General features: G+C 58.8%; 1 protein-coding gene across 1 annotated transcript in view; it reads left to right on the top strand.

The window, feature by feature from the left end:
* The window catches only part of LOC129694232 (circularly permutated Ras protein 1-like), a 39,040-nt gene that overhangs the window by 3,626 nt on the left and 12,339 nt on the right, over window positions 1–23,075 (top strand). Inside the window, exons 2-7 of the mRNA XM_055630946.1 lie at window positions 4,394–4,480; window positions 7,869–8,048; window positions 13,169–13,219; window positions 15,904–15,993; window positions 17,826–17,977; window positions 19,877–19,958. Of these exons, the coding sequence (XP_055486921.1) occupies window positions 7,869–8,048; window positions 13,169–13,219; window positions 15,904–15,993; window positions 17,826–17,977; window positions 19,877–19,958 (555 nt within the window). The 5' untranslated portion in view covers window positions 4,394–4,480. The remainder of the gene's footprint in view (window positions 1–4,393; window positions 4,481–7,868; window positions 8,049–13,168; window positions 13,220–15,903; window positions 15,994–17,825; window positions 17,978–19,876; window positions 19,959–23,075) is intronic.

Here is a 23,075-nt window from a genome sequence, read left to right as displayed (position 1 = left end):
CCCCCCCCCTCTCCCCTTCCACCCTCCCCCCTCCCTCCCCCCCCTCCCCACCCCCCCCCTTTCCCCCCCCCCTCCCCCCTCTCTCCCCCCCCTCTCCCCCCCCCTCTCCCCCCCCCTCCCTCCCTCTCCCTCCCTCTCTCTCCTCCCCCCCTCCTCCCCCTCTCTCCCCCCCCCTCTCCCCCCCCCCCCCTCTCCCCCCCCCTCCCCCCCCTCTCTCTCTCTCTCTCCCCCTCTCTCTCTCTCTTCCTCTCTTTCCCCCTCCCCCCCCCCCCCCCCTCCCTCCCCCCCTCCCCCCCCCTCTCCCCCCCCCCTCTCCACTCCCCCCCCTCGCCCCCCCCCCCCCCCCCCCCTCCCCCCCCCTCTCCCCCCCCCCCCCCCCCCCCCCCCCCCCCCCCCCCCCCCCCCCCCCCCCCTCCCCCCCCCCCCCCCTCCCCCCACATATATATACACCCCCCTCCCCCCCTATACCCCCTGCTCTCCTCCCCCCCCCTCTCCCCCCTCTCCCCCCCTCTCTCCCCCCCCTCTCTCCCCCTCCCCCTCCCTCTCTCACCCTCCCTGGCACCCCCCTCTCGCCCCCCTACTTTTCTCCCCTCTGCCCCTCTTCCCCCCTCTCCTGGGCCGAATCAAACCGATTCTGGAACAAACACACTCTCCCCCCCTCTCCCCCCCCCCTCTCCCCAAGTCGGTCCCCCCCCCTCTCCCCCCCTTCGCTCTCTGAAATCTCTCACCTCCCCCCTCTCTCTCCCCCCCCTCTCCCCCCCTCTCGTGCTCCCCCTCTCCTCTCCCCCTCCCCTCCCCCCCCCCTTCCGAGTGACCTTGTCCCTAATTATCTCTCAATCTGAGCCTCTAGCCCTCTGAAGCAGAGTCCCCAACCCCCCTATATCTCCCCCCTTCAATCTTCCATTCTCTAGCCACTCTAGTGCTGGCATACGACCACCCTCATCTATCCCCCTCAAAGGCACTTCCTAGCTTTGCTTGCTGGGTTGCAGCATCACACACACACAACAGTTTCCTAGAGCACACCCAACGCATCACACACACACACCGAGTGCACCCCCTCGGCCCTCGCCCACATGCCTCATGCCTAACATGAGTCACCCCCAAGTTACAGTTAACTCAGTGTTCATTCCGCCCGTGACCCACATATCTGTTTGCTACCCCCTCTTGTGACCTTGTGTGTGTCCACAACACCTTGTCACACAGTATTCACTGAATCTCCCCGTGTATACAGTAACTCAGTGGGTCATTATCAGCACCTTGCTAGCCCGGAAGGTGTGGGGTTTGTTTCCGGCACATCATCCAGCCTCCTCTCGACCTGTCCAGAGTAGCCCTTTCCACATGCCCACACGGCCAGCGGGCAGGTTCCTGTAATCCTGGATGTGACCCACATCTACCCACCTGGTCAACCCCTGCTGTACTCACCGCCCCACCCCCGGCTCACTATATACTCCTCCACCTCTCTCTCCACAACCTATTCTCCGTCTCCCACGGCCCCACCCCCGCTAGACTCCACACTCTCTCCCACCACTCCACCACCTCGCACGTTCTCCCCCATCCCCGCTCACACTGGACCTCTCCCCAAATCCTCCCCCCCGCGCCTCTCGCTGTTCACCGCTACCCACCCCCGCTCACCGCCACCGCCATCCCCCTGTCCGTGTGTCTTCCACCACCGCCACTTCCCCGCTCACTCACCGCCACCACGTGATGCCCCCGAACCCCCGCTTCCGTCTCCCTTGGCCACCCTCTCCCCCTCCTCCTCCCGCCCCCCCTCTCACTCACCTCCCACCACCCTCCCACCCCCGCTCACTCACCGCCACCACCCCCCCCCCCCCCCCGCTCTCCTCCCCCCCCCCCTTCCCCACCGGCCTTCCCCCTCTCCCTCCTCGCCACCACCACCGCCCACCCCCGCTCACTCACCGCCACCACCGCCCACCCCCGGCTCACTCACACCACCACCACCCCGGCACCCCCGCCACTCAAATATCACCGCCACCACCCCCCCCACCCCCTCACTCACACCACGGACCGCCCCACCCCCCCTCACTCACCGCCACTCACCGACCCCACCCCCGCCACGGACCGCCACCACCCGCCACCACCGCCCCACCCCGCTCACTCACCGCCACCACCGCCCCACCCCCCGCTCACGATCACCGCCACCACCGACCCACACCCCCGCTCACTCACCCGCCACCCACCGACCCACCCCGCTCACTCACTCACCGCCACACCGGCACCACCCCCGCTCACTCGACCGCCACCGACCGCATTTCCCCGCTCACTCACCGCCACCACCACCCCCCCCCTCACTCACCGCCACCACCCTCGCCACCCCCCCCCGCTGCACTCGACCGCCCACCCCGCCCCACACCACCGGCCCCGCTCCGATCACCGCCCCACCGCACCACCCCGCCCCACTCACCGCCACCCCGGACGTCACTCCCCGCTCACCTCATTCCACCGCTCACCACCGCCGCTTCCCCTCCGTCATTCCCACGCTCACGTCCCGCCATTCCCCGCTCACTCACCGCCCCACCGACCGCACTCCCCGCACCTCACCGGCATTCCCACCCCCGCTCACGCCACACACGTCCACCACCCCTTCCCCGCTCACTCTGTCCGCCCACACCGCCCCACCCCCGCTCACTTCACCGCCACTCACGATCCCCCCGCCACCACCGCACCACCCCCCCGCTCACTCCACCCCCGCTCACTCCCGCCACCCCCCCCAACCCCCCACGCCCCCAACACCCCCCCCATCACCGCCACCACCGGCATTCCCGCTCACTCACCGCACCACCCCGCATTCCTCAACTCACTCACCAACGCCACACCGGCATTCACCGCCACCACCGGCGGCACTCCCCGCCACCCACCGCATTCCCCGCTCACTCACCGCCACCACCGGCATTCCCCCACCACCACCGCCACCACCGGCATTCCCCCGCTCACTTCACCGCCACCACCGGCATTCCCCGCTACTCACACCCCCTGTGGGGGCCACCCACCGGAATTCCTTGACAAGGACCGTAATCACCGGCATTCCCGCTGTAACATAAGGGCCTGTCCCACTTAAGACTGTACGAGCTATTCCCCGCTCACTCACGCCACCAACACGGCATTCCCTCGTTTCCCCCCCGACTTTCCCCTGCATTCCAACTCAGGAGAATACAGTAATGGCCCATCATAGACTGTCACTCGTCCACGCTATCTCGTCTCCCCTTTCCCCCCTGATTCAACTCTGTTGACGGGCGTAATGGCTGCTCCTAGCACTTATCTAGCTCTCCCCCCCCCCCCTTTAGGACCCCCCCACACTGCCCAGCCTCCCCTCACTACAACCCGTCCCGACTTTATGCCCCCCTGACCCCACTGGGTAGATCTGGGCTCCCCCCACACCCATCATGTAGATGGGTGGATCTGACCCCATGGGGTAGATCTGTCGAGGGGAATGGGTGGGTCAGCCCCGGCGATGATGGTGGGCCGGGGTGATTGGGGAAAGTGACCCCTACTGATTGGTGGAGGAACAGCGCACTGATCCTCATTGGATGATCAGCCCTGATCGAACATTGAATGCATGCAGGCTCGCAAATGGCCGAATGGCCAACTCCTGCACTGTATTGTGTCTGTTTCCATGAGTGCGGGGTTGAGGGGGTCTTTAAGGGGTTCTTGTTCTGGTGCACCAGCTAAAGGGCTTTAGTGATTGTGAGTATCAGCCATGATCACATTTGATGGCGACTAGCTAAAGGGTCGATGGCCACTCGGTTGGAGGGTCATGCGGGGTTAGGGGGGTCAGGGGTGTTGGAGGTCATGCCTTGACCAGGGTCATGTGGCGGGGGGTCGGGGGTCGGCCGTCATGCCTGGAGTCCTGGGTCAGGGGTCAGTGGCAGTGGGTCGGGGGTCAGCGTGTTTGGAGGTCATGCCTGGACCAGGGGTCAGGGGTGGCGATGGGTCGGGGGTCAGCGTGTTTGGAGGTCATGCCTGGACCAGGGGTCAGGGGTGACAGATTCTTGGTGTCGGGGAGCCACTGAATCTGAAGCAGAGTCCCCACCTGCAACCTCATCTGTCCATTCCCTCCACAGATGCTGCCCGACCCACTGAGTTCCTCTGGCATTTTGTATTTGCTTGGGGTTGCAGCATCTGCAGTTCATAGAGCAACACATGAAGAGGCCCTTCGGCCCACAATGCCCATGCCTAACATGATGCCAAGTTAAACTAATTTCCTGTTCCTGCCCGTGACCCACATCCGTTTGGAGCCTCTGTATTTGTGTGTCCACAACACCTTGTCTCCAGCTGTAGATACAGTAACTCAGCGGGTCAGGCAGCATCTGTGGAGGGAAGGTGTGGGGTTTGTTCCTGCACATGTTGTCTCGACCTGTCCCGTGTGTTTCCACAGTGGGCCACACGGCCAGCGGGCAGGAGCTGACGGAGGATGTGAATGTGGTGCTGGTCAACCTGGCCAAGCTGATGGACATCAAGGAAGGTACGCACCGCCCCACCCCCGCTCACTCACCGCCACCACGGCATTCCCCGCTCACTCGCCGCCACCACCGGCATTCCCCGCTCACTCACCGCCACCACGGCATTCCCCGCTCACTCACCGCCACCACCGCCCCACCCCCGCTCACTCACCGCCACCACCGCCCCATTCCCCGCTCACTCACCGCCACCACCGCCCCACCCCCGCTCACTCACCGCCACCACCGGCATTCCCCGCTCACTCACCGCCACCACCGGCATTCCCTGCTCACTCACCGCCACCACCGCCCCACCCCCCGCTCACTCACCGCCACCACCGCATTCCCCCTCCTCACCGCTCACCACCGCCACCACCCCCCCCCCCCCGCTCACTCACCGCCACCACCACCCACCCCCGCTCACTCACCCACCACCGCCCCCCCCCGCTCACTCACCGCCACCCCCCCCATTCCCCGCTCACTCACCGCCACCACCCGCCCCACCCCCCGCTCACTCACCGCCACCACCGGCATTCCCCGCTCACTCACCGCCACCACCGCCCCATTCCCCGCTCACTCACCGCCACCACCACCCACCCCCCCCGCTCACTCACCGCCACCACCGGCATTCCCCGCTCACTCACCGCCACCACCGGCATTCCCCGCTCACCACTCACCACCGCCCCCACCGGCCCCCGCTCACTCACCGCCACCACCAACCCCACCCCGCTCACTCACCGCCACCACCGCCCCCCCCCCGCTCACTCACCGCCACCACCACCGGCATTCCCCGCTCACTCACCGCCACCACCGGCATTCCCGCTCACTCACCGCCACCGCTCACTCACCACCGCCCCCACCCCCGCTCACTCACCCACCACCGCCACCACCCCCCGCACCTCACCGCCTCACCGCCCACCCCCGCCTCACTCACCACCACCACCCCCGCCCCACCCCGCTCACTCACCACCTCCCGACCCACCCCCCACCACCTCTCTCACTCACCGCCACCACCGGCATTCCCGCTCACACCACCGCCCCACCATTCTTCTCAGCTCACCGCGTTTCCCGCATTCCCCGCTCACTCACCGCCACCATCGCATTCCCCGCTCACTCACCGCCACCACCGGCATTCCCCGCTCACTCACCGCCACCACCGGCATTCCCCGCTCACTCACCGCCACCACCGGCATTCCCTGCTCACTCACCGCCACCACCGGCATTCCCCGCTCACTCACCGCCACCCACCGGCATTCCCCGCTCACCACTCCCCGCCACCACCGCATTCCCCGTTTCCACCAATCGCTCATGTGAAAATAAATAACCCTGGCACCACCGCCCCCCCCCGCTCCACACCGCCACCACCTCCCCTTCCTAAGAGGGCCACCTCCCACCGCCCCACCGATTCCCCGCAACTCACCGTTAGACTCACGGCGCCTCGCGGAAACGCCACCACGGGCTAATTCTGCTCCTATCACCACCACCCCCCCCCCCCCCCCCCTTTACCGCCACCCACCACTGCCCCCCCGCTCCCTCACCGCCACAACTCGATGCAATCCCCGGATCTGACCCCATGGTGCCATCTGGGGGAAAGACCCTCTGGTTCACTCCCCAGGGCAGGGATCGAGGGGGCCGGGGTGGGTCACTGGGGCCATGGAGTGGAATCGAGGGATCACTCACCGAAAGGAACAGGGTACTGATTGCTCATGATCCGCCATGATCACATTGAATGGCAGCACCACTCACCGCCACCCGCATGGCCACTCCCGCACCTGTTTCTCATTCCCCGCTCAGTCACCGGGGGTGAGGGGGGTCTAAGGGGTTCTTGTTCACCCACAGCTAAAGGCTTCAGTGATGCACCCGCCACCGCCTAGGTTGGTGGGTCAGGGGTCAGCGTGTTGCCACCATGCCTGGACCAGGGTCAGCTCACCACCGGGGGTCGGGGGTCGGCGTGTTCCCGGTCATGCCTGGACCGCCACCAGGGCTCACTCACCGCCACCACCGTCATTCCCCGCTCACTCACCGCCACCATCGGGGGGCTCACTCCACCGCCACCAGGTCGCCTGGACCAGGGGTCACCGCGATGGGTCGGGGGTCCCGTGTTGGAGGTCATGCCACCCCTCCGGGGTGGCGGGGGTCGGGGGTCTCGCCACCAGGTCATGCATTCCCCCAGGGGTCAGCGTTGGGTCAGGGGTGGGTGGGTCCGGGGGTCAGCAGGTAATTTATTGTTGGGGGTTGGTGACCGTGAAGAGTCAGTGCAGCGAGCTCAGGGCCAGAGGCCGGGGATTTCCACAGCAGGTCACCGAGGTCAGTGGCGGTCAGGGTCCGCTCACTCACCGGCACCACCGGCATCCGCTCACTCACCGCTCACCATCGCATGTTAGGGTGAGCGTCGAGGGTCAAGGAGTCGGTCACTCCCCGCTCAGTGGGTTCCCAGGTCATGGGGTGATGGGTCATGTCAGCATGGCGTTTGGGGGTCGGCATTCGGTGGGGACGTTCTCAACTGGTGCTTTGTTCCTCAGCCACGGCACCTGGCATTCACGCCGACTTACTGCCACCACTGTTCGGCTGCCGCTCACTCACCTGCACCACCCACATTCCAGGAGCTCCACACCACCGTAAGTTAGGGGAGAGAGGCCTCGCAATTTCCCCCCTCTCTCTCCCCCCCCCACCCACCCGCTCACCCACCCCACCCCCACACCCCCTCGCTCACCACCCCGCCCCCCCCCCCCCGCTCACCACCCCCTCCCCCCCACCCCCCTCACTCACCGCCACCACCACCATTCCCCGCCACCACCCACCCCACCCCCCCCACCCCCTCACTCACCGCCACCACCCCCACCCCGCTCACTCCCCCCACCACCCCCCCCCCTTTCCCACCACGTCTGGCCCACTCACCGCCACCACCCCACCCCCTCACCGCCACCCCCCCCCTTCACAAGGGCCCTTAATCCTTAAACTGTGACCCGTGTGGGTTTCACTCTCTGTGTGAAAAATGTTTTCCTCATCCCCTAAAAGATTTTTCCCCCCTTAAAGACCCGTGTGCTCCGGTTTCCTCCCAGATCCCAAAGCCGTGCGGGTTTGTACGTTAATTGGCCACCTGTAATTTGCCCCTAGTGTGCCGGGATTGGGTGAGAAAGTGGGATAACAGAACTAGTGTGCACGGGTCCTGGCAGCATCCTTGTAAATCATCGCTGCACTCTGTGTAGCTTAATCACCTCCTCCCTCTAGCAGGGTGACCAAAACTGAACACAAACCTCCACCTATAACAGCAGCAATGTCGTGCAACTGGAACATCATATCCAAAAGTGGCGACGTGCATATAATGTGTAACGTTTCTTTATTAACCACCCCTCCTTCCCCAGACACTGTTAAAGCAACTTCGCTAATATGGAGATATTTGTTTGCATTTAGATGTGGGAATGTGAATTCTGCCACAAAGAGAATTGTCTGGACTATCGACACAACAAGGGCAGCTGCAGAGAAGACCAGGTGTATGTACAGCTCATGAACCCGACCATGGTGGAGGATGTCACCGACTCCCTCGTTGTGTTCTGTGTCGACATCTCCGGCAGCATGAGTGTCACGTTCGAGGTGATTAGTCCTTCAACAAAGGCGTTCCTCTTAGTTTAATTTAGAGATACAGTGCGGAAACAGGCCCTTCGGCCCACCGAGTCCGTGCCGACCAGCGATCACCACACATTAACACTATCACCCACACACATTAACACTATCACCCACACACACTGACACTATCACCCACACACACACACACACACACACACACACACACACACACACACACACACACACACACACACACACACACACACTCACACACACACACACACACACACACACACACACACACACACACACACACACACACACACACACACACACACACACACACACTGACACTATCACACACACACACACACACACACACACACACACACACACACACACACTGACACTATCACACACACACACACACACACTGACACTACACACACACTCACACTGACACACACACACACACACACACACACACACTCACACACACACACACACACACACACTGACACTCTCACACACACACACACACACACACACACACACACACACACACTGACACTATCACACACACACACTGACACACACACACACACACACACACACTGACACACACACACACACACTGACACACACTGACACTATCACACACACACACACACACACACACACACACACACACACACACACACACACACACACTGACACTATCTCACACACACACACACACACACACACACACACACACACACACACACACACACACTGACACACACACACACACACACTGACACACACACACACACACACACACACACACACACACACACTGACACTATCACCCACACACACACACTATCACACACACACACACTGACACTATCACCCACACACACACACACTGACACTATCACACACACACACTATCCAACACACTAGGGACAATTTACACTTATACCAAGCCTATTAATCTACAAACCTGTACATCTTTGGAGTGTGGGAGGAAATCGGAGATCTCGGTGAAAACCCACGCAGAGAGAACGTACAAACTCTGCACAGACAGCACCCGTAGTTGGGATCAAACCCGGGTCTCCGGTGCTGCAAGCTGTCAGGCAGCAACTCCACCGCTGAGCCCTGTATCTCTGGTACAGTGGCTTAGTGACTGAGTCTCACCGCACAGAAGCACCCAGGCCCAAGCATGCCCATGCCCACCAAGAGTCCCATTTGCCCACATTTGGCATGTATCCCTCTAAACCGGGCCTGTCTAAGTGTCTTTTAAATGTTTTTACAGTACCTGCTTTAACCACCTCCTAGCACCTCACTCTTAGATCTTATAGAAACATATAACATTCTTAAGAGATTGGGCAGGCTAGATGCAGGGAAAATATTCCCGATGTTGGGGGAGTCCAGAACCAGGGGCTCACAGTTTAAGAATAAGGGGTAGGCCATTTAGGACTGAGATGAGGAAAATCTTTTTCACCCGGAGAGTTGTGAATCTGTTGAATTCTCTGCCACAGCAGGCAGTGGAGGCCAATTCACTGGATGTTTTCAAGATAGTTAGATGTACTGGAGCTCTTCGGGCTAACGGATTCTCAGAATATGGGGAAAAAGCAGGAGGGGGTACTGATTGTGGATGATTAGCCATGATCACATTAAATGGCGGTGCTGGCTCGATGGGCCAAATGGCCTGCTCCTGCACCTTTCTATGTTTCTATTCCACACACCAACAAAGATAGGCTCAAAATGCCGGAGTAACTCAGCGGGGCAGGCTGCATCACTGGATAGAACAAATAGGTGACGTTTCGGGTGAGACCTTTCTTCAGACGCCCACCGTGTGGGAAAATTATGCCCCCCAGATTCCTATTAAACCTCTCACTTTATACCTATGCTCTCTGGATTTAGACTTGCCTAGACTGAGGACCTTACCTTATATCTAACTCCCTCTTGCTATATTTAAGAGGGAGTTAGATGTGGCCCTTGTGGCTAAAGGGATCAGGGGGTATGGAGAGAAGGCAGGTACATGACACTGAGTTGGATGATCAGCCATGATCATATTGAATGGCGAATGGTGCAGGCTCGAAGTGCCGAATGGCCTACTCCTGCACCTATTGTCTATGTTTACCTCTGCCCCTCGTGGTTTTATAAGCTTCCATAAGCTAATCGCTGAGCCTCCAGCACTCCAGTCCCAGCCTGTCCTATCTCTCCACATAACTCAAGCCCCCCAGTCCTGCCCACACCCCTCCCTGCACTATAGAAACATAGAAACATAGAAATTAGGTGCAGGAGTAGGCCATTCGGCCCTTCGAGCCTGCACCGCCATTCAATATGATCATGGCTGATCATCCAACTCAGTATCCCGTACCTGCCTTCTCTCCATACCCCCTGATCCCCTTAGCCACAAGGGCCACATCTAACTCCCTCTTAAATATAGCCAATGAACTGGCCTCGACTACCCTCTGCGGCAGAGAGTTCCAGAGATTCACCACTCTCTGTGTGAAAAAAGTTCTTCTCATCTCGGTTTTAAAGGATTTCCCCCTTATCCTTAAGCTGTGACCCCTTGTCCTGGACTTCCCCAACATCGGGAACAATCTTCCTGCATCTAGCCTGTCCAACCCCTTAAGAATTTTGTAAGTTTCTATAAGATCCCCTCTCAATCTCCTACATTCTAGAGAGTATAAACCAAGTCTATCCAGTCTTTCTTCATAAGACAGTCCTGACATCCCAGGAATCAGTCTGGTGAACCTTCTCTGCACTCCCTCTATGGTGTTAGATTGCAACACAATGTCCTGCCTAGAATACAGGTTGGGAGGGGGGTTCCTTGCAAAGACTACAAGACAAATGGAGACACATTTACATGATCGGACAAGATTAAGTGCAGTTGGTTAGTGGAATGCAAGGACAAACATGTTTTTAAATGAAACCTGCTGATGCTTGTCAGAATGATGGAAACAGCCAAACAATGTTGACACTATGAACAGGCCATTCTGCCCAACATGTATATGCTTGCCCTCACGAGAACAACTCATAAATAATTGCTAGCATTTATTTCGAGAGGGCTAGTGTACAAAAACAGGGATGTAATGCTGAGTGAGGCTCTAGAAGACGCAGGTCAGGCTGCATTTGGAATATTGTGAGCAGTTTTGGGCACCATGTCTGAGGAAGGATGTGCTGGCTCTGCAGAGGGTCCCTGCAGAGGAGGTTTACTAGAATGATCCCAGGAATTAGTAGGTTAACCTATGATGACGGCATTGGGCCTGTACTCTGGAGTTTAGAAGAATGAGGGGGGACCTCATTGAAACGTACAGGATAGTGAAAGGCCTTGATAGAGTGGATGTGGAGAAGATGTTTCCACTAATGGGAGAGTTTAGGACTAGAGGTCATAGCCTCAGAATTAAAGGACATTATTTTAAGATGGAGATGAGGAGGAATTTCTTTAGTCAGAGGGTGGTGAATCTGTGGAGTTCTTTGCTACAGAAAGCCGTCAGTGGATATTTTTAAGGCCGAGATAGATAGGTTCTTGATTAATGAAGGAGTCGGAGGTTATGGGGAGAAGGCAGGAGAATGGGGTTTGGAGGGAGAGATAGATCAGCCATGATGAATTGAATGGGGAAGTATACTTGATGGGCCGAATGGCCTCATTCTGCTCCGATCACTTATGATCTTATCACAATTCTCATTCCCTCCATCGTTTGCTATTGCCCAGACAATTATTACCCAATAAGTAGTTGAGTACAGAAGATAAGCACAACATGCTGGAGTAACTCAGCGGGACAGGCAGCATCTTTGGATGGAAAGAATGGGTGCCTGTCCCACTGAATTACTCCAGCATTTTGTGTCTTATCTTCGGTTTCACCAGCATCTGCAGTTCCTTCCTACGCTGTTGAGTATAGAAGTTGGGAGGTCATGTTGCAGTTGTGTAAGACGTTGGTGAGGCCACATTCAGAGGATTCTGGTCAGTTCTGGGCACCATGTTATTGGAGAGATGTTGTCAAGCTGGAAAGGGTGGAAAGAGAAGATTCACGAGGATGTTACCAGGACTCGAGGGCCTGAGCTACAGGGAGAGGTTGAGCAGGCTGACACTATTCCTTGGAGTGCAGGAGGATGAGGGGTGATCTAACAGAGTTGTATAAAATCATGAGAGGAATAAATCAGATAAACGCACAGAGTCTCTTTCCCCGAGTAGGGGAATCGAGAACTAGAGGACGTTGGTTTAAGATGAGGGGGAAAGATTTAATAGGAAACTTAGGGTGGTGGGTGTATGGAACAGGCTGCCAGAGAAGGTATGTCTCCACAACCAGACAGCAGTGCTGAACCACTATCCACCTGTTTGGTGACCCTCGGACTATCTTTGATCAGACTTTGCTGGCTTTACCTTGCATTAAAAGTTGTTCCCATCTCATGCATCTATGTACTGTAAATGATTTTGTTGTATTCATGACTGAACAGCAGAAAGACTGGTGCTCAGCGCAGTTTTGTCCAGAGGTTCAGGTCGGGCCTTGCAGGGAGCGAGGTGCTTTGTGCCGCCTGTGATTGGCAGGCTTGCCGTTCCAGCACGGCGCCTTGTCTCACGTGATGGGCAGCGCATTGGGTGCAGGCGCGCGCTGCGGTGGCGGATGTGGAGCGGAGGAGTTGCCGTGTATGTGCTGTGGCCCCCGCTCACTGACCCAGCCCAGGATCCGCCAGACCGGGACGACCAGTCCGTCCCATGGGCCACCGTCGGAGGCGGCACAGTGGCGCGGCGGGTAGAGCTGCTGCCTCACAGCGGCAGTGAACCAGGTTCAATCCTGACCTCGGGTACTGTCAATGTGGAGTTTGCACGTTCTCCCTGTGTCCATCTGGGTTTGCTCCAGTTTCCTCCCACATCCCAAAGACGTGCAGGGTTGTAGGTTAATTGGCCCTGTGTAAATTGCCCCCTAGTGTGTAGGTAGTGGGATAACATAGGGTGAACGGGTGATCGATGGTTGACGTGGACTGGGTGGGACAAAGGGCCTGTTTCCACGCTGTGTTTCAGTCACTCAATCATGAAGCCTGGGTTGTTGACAGTGTGAACCGGATAATAGTTTGTAAGTTTCTAATTTAGTTGTTCTAGTAGAGTTCTACATTTTCCAATTTTAAAATGATCCAACCTCTCTTTACAGCAACAGATTGGAAAGGGCGTTGGAGAATCGCTCTACATGTCCCGGCTACAGGTACAACACGGGGCAGCGAGAGGACCTCCCGGAGCGAGGGTCCCGGCCTCTATCTACCCACACACACACACACACACACACACACACACACACACACACACACACACACACACACACACACACACACACACACACACACACACACACACACACACACACACACACACACACACACACACACACACACACACACACACACACACACACACACACACACACACACACACACACACACACACACACACACACACACACACACACACACACACACACACACACACACACACACACACACACACACACACACACACACACACACACACACACACACACACACACACACACACACACACACACACACACACACACACACACACACACACACACACACACACACACACCACACACACACACACACACACACACACACACACACACACACACACACACACACACACACACACACACACACACACACACACACACACACACACACACACACACACACACACACACACACACACACACACACACACACACACACACACACACACACACACACACACACACACACACACACACACACACACACACACACACACACACACACACACACACACACACACACACACACACACACACACACACACACACACACACACACACACACACACACACACACACACACACACACACACACACACACACACACACACACACACACACACACACACACACACACACACACACACACACACACACACACACACACACACACACACACACACACACACACACACACACACACACACACACACACACACACACACACACACACACACACACACACACACACACACACACACACACACACACACACACACACACACACACACACACACAACACACACACACACACACACACACACCACACACACACACACACACCACACACACACACACCACACACACACACACACACACACACACACACACACACACACACACACACACACACACACACACACACACACACACACACACACACACACACACACACACACACACACACACACACACACACACACACACACCACACACACCACACACACACACACACACACACACACACCACACACACACACCACACACACACACACACACACACACACACACACACACACACACACACACACACACACACACACACACACACACACACACACACACACACACACACACACACACACACACACACACACACACACACACACACACACACACACACACACACACACACACACACACACACCACACACACACACACACACACACACACACACACACACACACACCACACACACACACACACACACACACACACACACACACACACACACACACACACACACACACACACACACACACACACACACACACACACACACACACACACCACACACACCACACACACACACACACACACACACACATCCACACACACACACACACACCACACACACCACACACACGCACACACACACCACACCCCACACCACACACACACACACACACGCACACACACACGCACACACGCACACACACACACACACCACCTTTAAACTTTCACCTTCTCACTGTAACTCTGCCCGTTAGTGTTTTACATTTCCATTCTGGGACAAAGTTGTGGGCTGCCTACTCTATCTCTGCCTCTTATAGAAACATTGAAAATAGGTGCAGGAGTAGGCCATATATATTGTAAATAGCTGGGGTCCCAGCACTGAGCCTTGCGGTATCCCACTAGTCACTGCCTGCCATTGTGAAAAGGACCCGTTTACTCCTACTCTTTGCTTCCTGTTTGCCAGCCAGTTCTCTATCCACATCAATACTGAACCCCCAATACCGTGTGCTTTAAGTTTGTATACTAATCTCTTATGTGGGACCTTGTCGAAAGCCTTCTGGAAGTCCAGATATAACACAGCCACTGGTTCTCCCTTATCCACTCTACTAGTTACATCCTCGAAAAATTCTATAAAATTCGTCAGACATGATTTACCTTTCGTAAATCCATGCTGACTTTGTCCAATGATTTCACCACTTTCTAAATGTGCTGCTATCCCATCTTTAATAACTGACTCTAGCAGTTTCCCCACTACCGATGTTAGACTAACTGGTCTGTAATTCCCCGTTTTCTCTATCCCTCCTTTTTTAAAAAGTGGGGTTACATTAGCTACCCTCCAATCCTCAGGAACTACTCCAGAATCTAAAGAGTTTTGAAAAATTATCACTAATGCATCCACTATTTCTGGGGCTACTTCCTTAAGTACTCTGGGATGCAGCCTATCTGGCCCTGGGGATTTATCGGCCTTTAATCCATACAATTTACCCAACACCATTTCCCGGCTAACCTGGATTTCACTCAATTCCTCCATCTCATTTGACCCCCGGTCCCCTGCTATTTCCGGCAGATTATTTATGTCTTCCTTAGTGAAGACGGAACCAAAGTAGTTATTCAATTGGTTATATATTATAAATTGATATCAGGTCTCCTTTCTCCAGAGCTCCAGAGAAAACTATCTAAGTTTGCCCACCCTCTCTGTATAGCTGATGCCCCTTATACCCAGCAACGCTTGCACCCTGTCTGTCCGCCCGCCCGCTCGCTTCCACTCTGTGCTCTGTTGCAGGCTGTGCAAGAGGCCGTGAGCCAGTCGCTGGACTACCTGCTGCAAACCTCGCCCAGGACCAGGGTGACTTTGGTCACCTTCAACAACGAGGTGGGTGGAGCCGAGCAGAATGGCCAAGTCCTCGCCCCGTCACACCCCGCCCGACCTGGGTCCCGGGAAGTCTGATGTGATGGGGCAGATCTCACTGTTCCCAGTGTCCGGGATACTGTTGGGAGAGCCTCCATCAGCGATATCCCCAGTGGCCTTGGACTGACCCTCTGACCACCTTGCCCTCCATTCCCTGGAATTCTGGCCTCCACTTCCCAACAAACAGAGAGAGCGATCCCCCCCCCCCCCCCCCCAATCCATGACTTTCATCGCCCAGCCTTCGTATCCAGCGCAACATCCGCACCACCTGCTGCAACGTGATCCCAACACCAGCCCTCACCTCTGTCCACCTTCCGCAGGGTTCACTCCCTCCGTCACTCCCTACTCCCTCAACTCTCTCGCCCAACCTGGAGGGTGGCGACCAGAATTGCCCCTGGTGCATGATCCCTCTCCCCCCTCCCCCCCCACCCCCCCCCCCCTTTTCCCCCGCCCCCCCCCCCCACCCCCTCCCCCCCCCCCCCCCCCCCACCCACCCCCCCCCCCCCACCCCCCCCCCCCCCTCCCCCCCCCCCCACCCCCCCCCCCCCCCCCCCCCCCCCCCCCCCCACCCCCCCCCCCCCTCCCCCCCCCCCCCCCCCCCCCCCCCCCCCCCCCCCCCCCCCCCCCCCCCCCTCCCCCATCCCCCCACCCCACCCCCCCCCCCCCCAACCCCCCCCCCCCCCCCCCCCCCCCCCCCCCCCCCCCCCCCCCCCCCCCCCCCCCCCCCCCCCCCCCCGCCCCCCCCCCCCCCCCCCCCAACCCCCCCCCCCCCCCCCCCCCCCCCCCCCCCCCCCCCCCCCCCCAACCCCCCCCCCCCCCCCCCCCCCCCCCCCCCCCCCCCCCCCCCCCCCCCCCCCCCCCCCCCCCCCCCCCCCCCCCCCCCCCCCCCCCCCCTCCCCCCCTCCCCCCCCCCCCTCCCACCCACCCCCCCCCCCTCCTCCCCCCCCCCCCCCCCCCCAACCCCCCCCCCCAGCCCCCCCCCCCCCCCCCCCCCCCCCCCCCCCCCCCCCCAACCCCCCCCCCCCCCCCCCCCCACCCCCCCCCCCCCCCCCCCCCCCCCCCCCCCTCCCCCCCTCCCCAACACCCCCCCTCCCCCCCCCCCCCCCCCCTCCCCTCCCCCCCTCCTCCTCCCCACCCCCCCCCCCCCCCCCACCCCTTCCCCCCCCCCTCCCCCCTCCCCCCCCCCCCTCCCCCCACACCCCCCCCCCCCCCCCCCCCCCCCCCCCCCCCCCCCCCAACCCCCCCCCCCCCCCCCCCCCCCCCCCCCCCCCCCCCACCCCCTCCCCCCCCCCCCCCCCCCCCCCCCCCCCCCCCCCCCCCCCCAACACACCCCCCCCCCCCCCCCAACCCCCCCCCCCCCCCCCACACACCCCCCCCCCCCCCCCCCCCCCCCCCCCAACACCCCCCCCCCCCCCCCCCCCCCCCCCCCCCCCTCCACCATCTCCACTGGTTTACATCCAGGCCATCACCTACAGGTGACTGACTACCTGGTCCCGTTCTAGTTTGCCATATGAGCTTTAATCATCAGTACCACAGCTGAAACAGCACTGAGTTGAATGTAGACACAGAATGCTGGAGCAACTCAGCGGGTCAGGCAGCATCTCTGCACAAAAGGGAATAGGTGATGTTTTGGGTTGAGACCCTTCTTCAGGGTGATGACCTGAAACGTCTGCAGCCCATGTTGTCCGGAGATGCTGCCTGAGCTGCCGAGTTACTGCAGCATTTTGTGTCCATCTCCGGTGCGTGCAGCGTTCACAGTGGCTTCCCACACGGTCTGCATGTGTCCCGTTTCTCAGGTAACCATTTACGGGGACGGGCTGGGAACGCCACGGACTCTGCAGGACTTTCAGCTCATTGACCAAGAGTATCTGAAGAACAGGGGAATTACCGAGCCCCAGCCTCGCTGCATCTCGGAGAGCAGAGACGCCCTGCGGCAGCGGATACACATGTGAGTGCCCGCGGTGTACATAGTTGGGGGAATTGTAGCCGTGTCTGGCAGAGCCCAGGATGGTCACCAGCGATGGTTACTTTAGTTTAGTACAGGCCCTTCGACCCACCGAGTCCACACCGACCAGCGATGCCTGCAAACTAGTAATATCCCACACACACCGAGGGACAATTTACAATTACCAAGCAAGTTAATCTACATACCGTAGATAAACACAAAATGCTGGATTAATTCAGCGGGCCTGGCATTATCTCTGGAGAGAAGGAATGGGTGACGTTTCGGGTCAAAACCCTTCTTCTCAACCTGAAACATCACCCATTCCTTCTCTCCAGAGATGCTGCCTGTCCGGCTGAGGTATTCCAGCATTTTGTGTCTATCTTCAGTTTAAACCGGCATCTGCAGTTCCTGCCTACGCCGACAAACACGTGCGTCTTTGGAGTGTGGGAGGAAATCGAAGATCTCGGAGAAAGCCCACGCGGTCATGGGCGAGTGATAGGTGGATACAGCTGTGCGGGGTAACTGTGGCAGATGGGTGGAGTATGTGGCAGAGGCTTGAGGTGAAAAAGAGACTAGAGTGCGTCAGATAAGGACAGGAGAAAGCTGGAGGGTGAGGTGGGGGAGACCGGGATGAGAGAGGGGAAAGGAGTAGGGTGACTTGGGGAGAGGAAATGGAGAATTAAATGTACATACCGATGGGTTGTAAGTGATCCAAGTGACCCATTGAGTATAGAAGTTGGGATGTAATGTTAAAATTGTACAAGGCATTGGTGAGGCCAATTTTGGAGTATGGGGTACAATTTTGGTCACCTAATTATAGGAAGGATGTCAACAAAATAGAGAGAGTACAGAGGAGATTTACTAGAATGTTGCCTGGGTTTCAACAACTAAGTTACAGGGAAAGGTTGAACAAGTTAGGGCTTTATTATTTGGAGCGCAGAAGGTTAAAGGGGGACTTGATAGAGGTTTTTAAAATGATGAGAGGGATAGACAGAGTTGACGTGGAAAAGCTTTTCCCACTGAGAGTAGGGAAGATTCAAACAAGGGGACATGACTTGAGAATTAAGGGACTGAAGTTTAGGGGTAACATGAGGGGGAACTTCTTTACTCAGAGAGTGGTGGCTGTGTGGAATGAGCTTCCAGTGAAGGTGGTGGAGGCAGGTTCGTTTTTATCATTTAAAAATAAATTGGATAGTTATATGGACGGGAAGGGAATAGAAGGTTATGGTCTGAGCGCAGGCATATGGGACTAGGGGAGAATAAGTGTTCGGCACGGACTAGAAGGGTCGAGATGGCCTGTTTCCGTGCTGTAATTGTTATATGGTTATATGGTTAAGTGGGATAGGAGGTGCTGTTCCTTGTGTGTGTGTGTGGCCTCACTCTGGCAATGAAGGAGGCCAGGCCACTCTAACCGTCCATTACCTTTGATGTTCCCAATATGGCCTCTTTACATCAGCGAAACCAAGGGTCGACCTGTGTAAGTCAAGTCAAGTTTATTCGTCACATACACATGATGTGCAGTGAAATGAAAAGTGTCAATGCTCGCGCATTGTGCAAAAAAACAAACAAACTACAAACGGAATTGAACAGAATCGCATGTTCACATATTACATATTTGTGGGAGGAAAGAAAAAGGAAAAAAACAGCAATTAAAATACAAAACAAAAAAACTGTTAAATGGTACAGAAAAGTGTGTGTGTGCGCACACGTGTGTGACTGGCCCATGTATGTGACCCATCCCTCCGTGCGTGTGTGATCCGCCACAGGTGATTGCCGGGTCGGTACCGAGTGGTAGGGAGTAATGATGCCAGTGAGGGTATCCGCGCCAACTCTCCCTCCCCTCTCCCCCCCCCCACCCTCTCTCCCTGCTCTGACACGTCCCGTGTTATTGGTCTGCTGCAGGCTGCAGGAGTGCGGGTCGACTGCGCTGGGGCCGGCTGCGCTGGTGTCCATAGCAATGGCCTCACGGAAGCCGGGCTCCAAGGTGAGTAGATGAGTGGGACGGGGGGGGGACGGGACAAGGGGAGGGGTCAAGGGGTGGAGGGATTTGGACGTGCGGTGACATCAGGGCTCCCTGTCACTGCCCCCGGTGCAGGGATGGCCTGTGGAGTCTCTTGCTCCTATACTCAACTCATCTTGTTATTTCACACCTTCCATATCTCTAGTCTATGTCTCTCCTGACTCTCAGTCTGAAGAAGGGTCTTTAGTGTAAACCAGCATCTGCTGTTCCTTCCTACACATGGAGTCATACAGTGTGGAAACAGGCCCTTCGGCCCAACTCGCCCACACTGGCCAACATATCCCAGCTACACTAGTCCCACCTGCCCACGTTGGGCCCATATCCCTCCAAACCTGTCCTATCCATGTACCTGTCTAACTGTTGCTTAAACATTGGGATAGTCCCAGCCTCAACTACCTCCTCTAGCAGCTTGTTCCATACACCCACCTCCCTTTGTGTAGAAAAAGTTACCCCTCAGATTTATATTGAATCTTTTCCCCTTCTCCTTGAACCCATGTCCTCTCGTCCTCGACTGGGCAAGAGATTCTGTGCATCTTTCATGTTCTTTCTCTGCCGGGCAGGGCAGGTGGGGACGAGGGGTGATCACGGGTTGCAGGCCTGTGTGCTGGGGGTTGCAGGCCTGTGTGCTGGGGGTTGCAGGCCTGTGTGTTGGGGGTTGCAGGCCTGTGTGTTGGGGGTTGCAGGCCTGTGTGTTGGGGGTTGCAGGCCTGTGTGGGGGTTGCAGGCCTGTGTGTGTTGGGGGTTGCAGGCCTGTGTGCTGGGGGTTGCAGGCCTGTGTGCTGGGGGTTGCAGGCCTGTGTGCTGGGGTTGCAGGCCTGTGTGCTGGGGGTTGCAGCCCTGGGGGTTGCAGGCCTGTGTGTTGGGGGTTGCAGGCTGTGTGTGTGGGGGTTGCAGGCCTGGGGGTTGCAGGCCTGTGTGTTGGGGGTTGCAGGACTGTGTGCCGGGGGTTGCAGGCCTGTGTGCCGGGGGTTGCAGGCCTGTGTGCTGGGGGTTGCAGGCCTGTGTGTTGGGGGTTGCAGGCCTGTGTGCCTGGTGTGTTGGGGGCTGCAGGCAGGCCTGTGTGGGGGCTGCAGGCCTGTGTGTTGGGGTTGGCAGGCCTGTGTGGGGTTGTTGCAGGCCTGTGTGCTGGGGGGTTGCAGGCCTGTGTGTTGCAGGCCTGTGTGTTGGGGTTGCAGGCCTGTGTGCTGGGGGTTGCAGGCCTGTGTGCTGGGGGTTGCAGGCCTGTGTGTTGGGGGTTGCAGGCCTGTGTGTTGGGGGTTGCAGGCCTGTGTGTTGCAGGCCTGTGTGTTGGGGGTTGTTGAGGCCTGTGTGCTGGGGGTTGCAGGCCTGTGTGCTGGGGGTTGCAGGCCTGTGTGCTGGGGGTTGCAGGCCTGTGTGCTGGGGGTTGCAGGCCTGTGTGTTGGGGGGCAGCCTGTGTGTGCTGGGGGGTTGTGTGCAGGCCTGTGTGTGCTGGGGGTTGCAGGCCTGTGTGCTGGGGGTTGCAGGCCTGTGTGTGTTGGGGGCAGGCCTGTGTGTGTGCAGGCCTGTGTGTTGGGTTGCAGGCCTGTGTGTTGGGGGTTGCAGGCAGGTGTGTGTGCAGGCTGGGGGTTGCAGGCCTGTGTGCTGGGGGTTGCAGGACAGGCCTGTGTGTTGGGGGCTGCAGGCCTGTGTGCAGGGGGTTGCAGGACAGGCCTGTGTGCGGGGGGTTGCAGGCCTGTGTGTGGGGGTTGCAGGCCTGTGTGGTTGCAGGCCTGTGTGTTGGGGGCCTGGGGGGTTGCAGGCCTGTGTGCTGGGGGTTGGTGTGTTGGGGGTTGCAGGCCTGTGTGCTGGGGGTTGCAGGCCTGTGTGTGGGGGGTTGCAGGCCTGTGTGCTGGGGGTTGCAGGCTGTGTGTGTGTGTTGGGGGCCTGTTGGGGTTGCAGGCCTGTGTGGGGGTTGCAGGCCTGGGTTGCAGGCCTGTGTGTTGGGGTTGCAGGCCTGTGTGTTGGGGGTTGCAGGCCCTGGGGTTGCAGGCCTGTGTGTTGGGGGTTGCAGGCTGTGTGTGTGTGGGGTTTGCAGGCAGGCCTGTGTGCTGGGTGTTGCAGGCCTGTGTGTGTGGGTTGTTGCAGGCCTGTGGGGGTGCAGGCTGTGGGTTGCAGGCCTGTGTGTTGGGGGTTGCAGGCCTGTGTGTTGCAGGTGGTGGGGGTTGCAGGCCTGTGTGTTGGGGGGTTGCAGGCTGTGTGTGTGCAGGGGTGGTTGGGGGCCTGTGTGTTGGGGTGTGGGGGGGTTGCAGGCCTGGCCTGTGTGCTGGGGGTTGCAGCCTGTGTGTGGGGGTTGGGTTGCAGGCAGGCCTGTGTGTGTGCCTGTGTGCTGGGGGGTTGCAGGGGGTTGTGTGTGTGGGGGTTGCAGGCCTGTGTGGGTGGTGCAGGTTGCAGGCCTGTGGGTGTTGTGGGTTGGGGGTTGCAGGCCTGTGTGCTGGGGGTTGCAGGCCTGTGTGTGGGGGTTGCAGGCCTGGGGGTTGGGGCCTGTTGCCTGTGTGTGGGGGGGTTGCAGGCCTGTGTGTTGGGGGTGGGGGTTGCAGGCCTGTGTGGGGGGTTGGGCCTGTGTGTGGCCTGGGGGTTGCAGGCCTGTGTGTTGGGGGGGTTGCAGGCCTGTGTGTGGGGGGGTTGCTGGGGGCAGGCCTGTGGGGTTGTGACAGGCCTGTGGGGTTGCAGGGCCTGTGTGCTGGGGGTTGCAGCCTGTGTGCTGGGTGTGCAGGCAGGCTGTGTGTGGGGGTTGCAGGGTGTGTTGGGGTGCTGTGTGTGCAGGGGCCTGTGTGCTGGGGGGCCTGTGTGCCTGGGGGTTGCTGGGGGTTGCAGGCCTGTGTGTTGGGGGTTGCAGGCCTGTGTGCCGGGGGTTGCAGGCCTGTGTGCCGGGGGTTGCAGGCCTGTGTGCCGGGGGTTGCAGGCCTGTGTGCTGGGGGCTGCAGGTTGCAGGCCTGTGTGCTGGGGGCTGCAGGACAGGCCTGTGTGTTGGGGGTTGCAGGCCTGTGTGCTGGGGGTTGCAGGCCTGTGTGGGGGTGCTGGGGGTTGCAGGCCTGTGTGCTGGGGGTTGCCAGGCCTGTGTGCTGGGGGCTGCAGGACAGG

This window comes from Leucoraja erinacea, unplaced genomic scaffold (assembly GCF_028641065.1).
Source record: "Leucoraja erinacea ecotype New England unplaced genomic scaffold, Leri_hhj_1 Leri_586S, whole genome shotgun sequence".
NCBI lineage: Eukaryota > Metazoa > Chordata > Chondrichthyes > Rajiformes > Rajidae > Leucoraja > Leucoraja erinaceus.
Note: the sequence above shows the minus strand (reverse complement) of the source record. Positions and strands in the feature narration are given on the sequence as shown.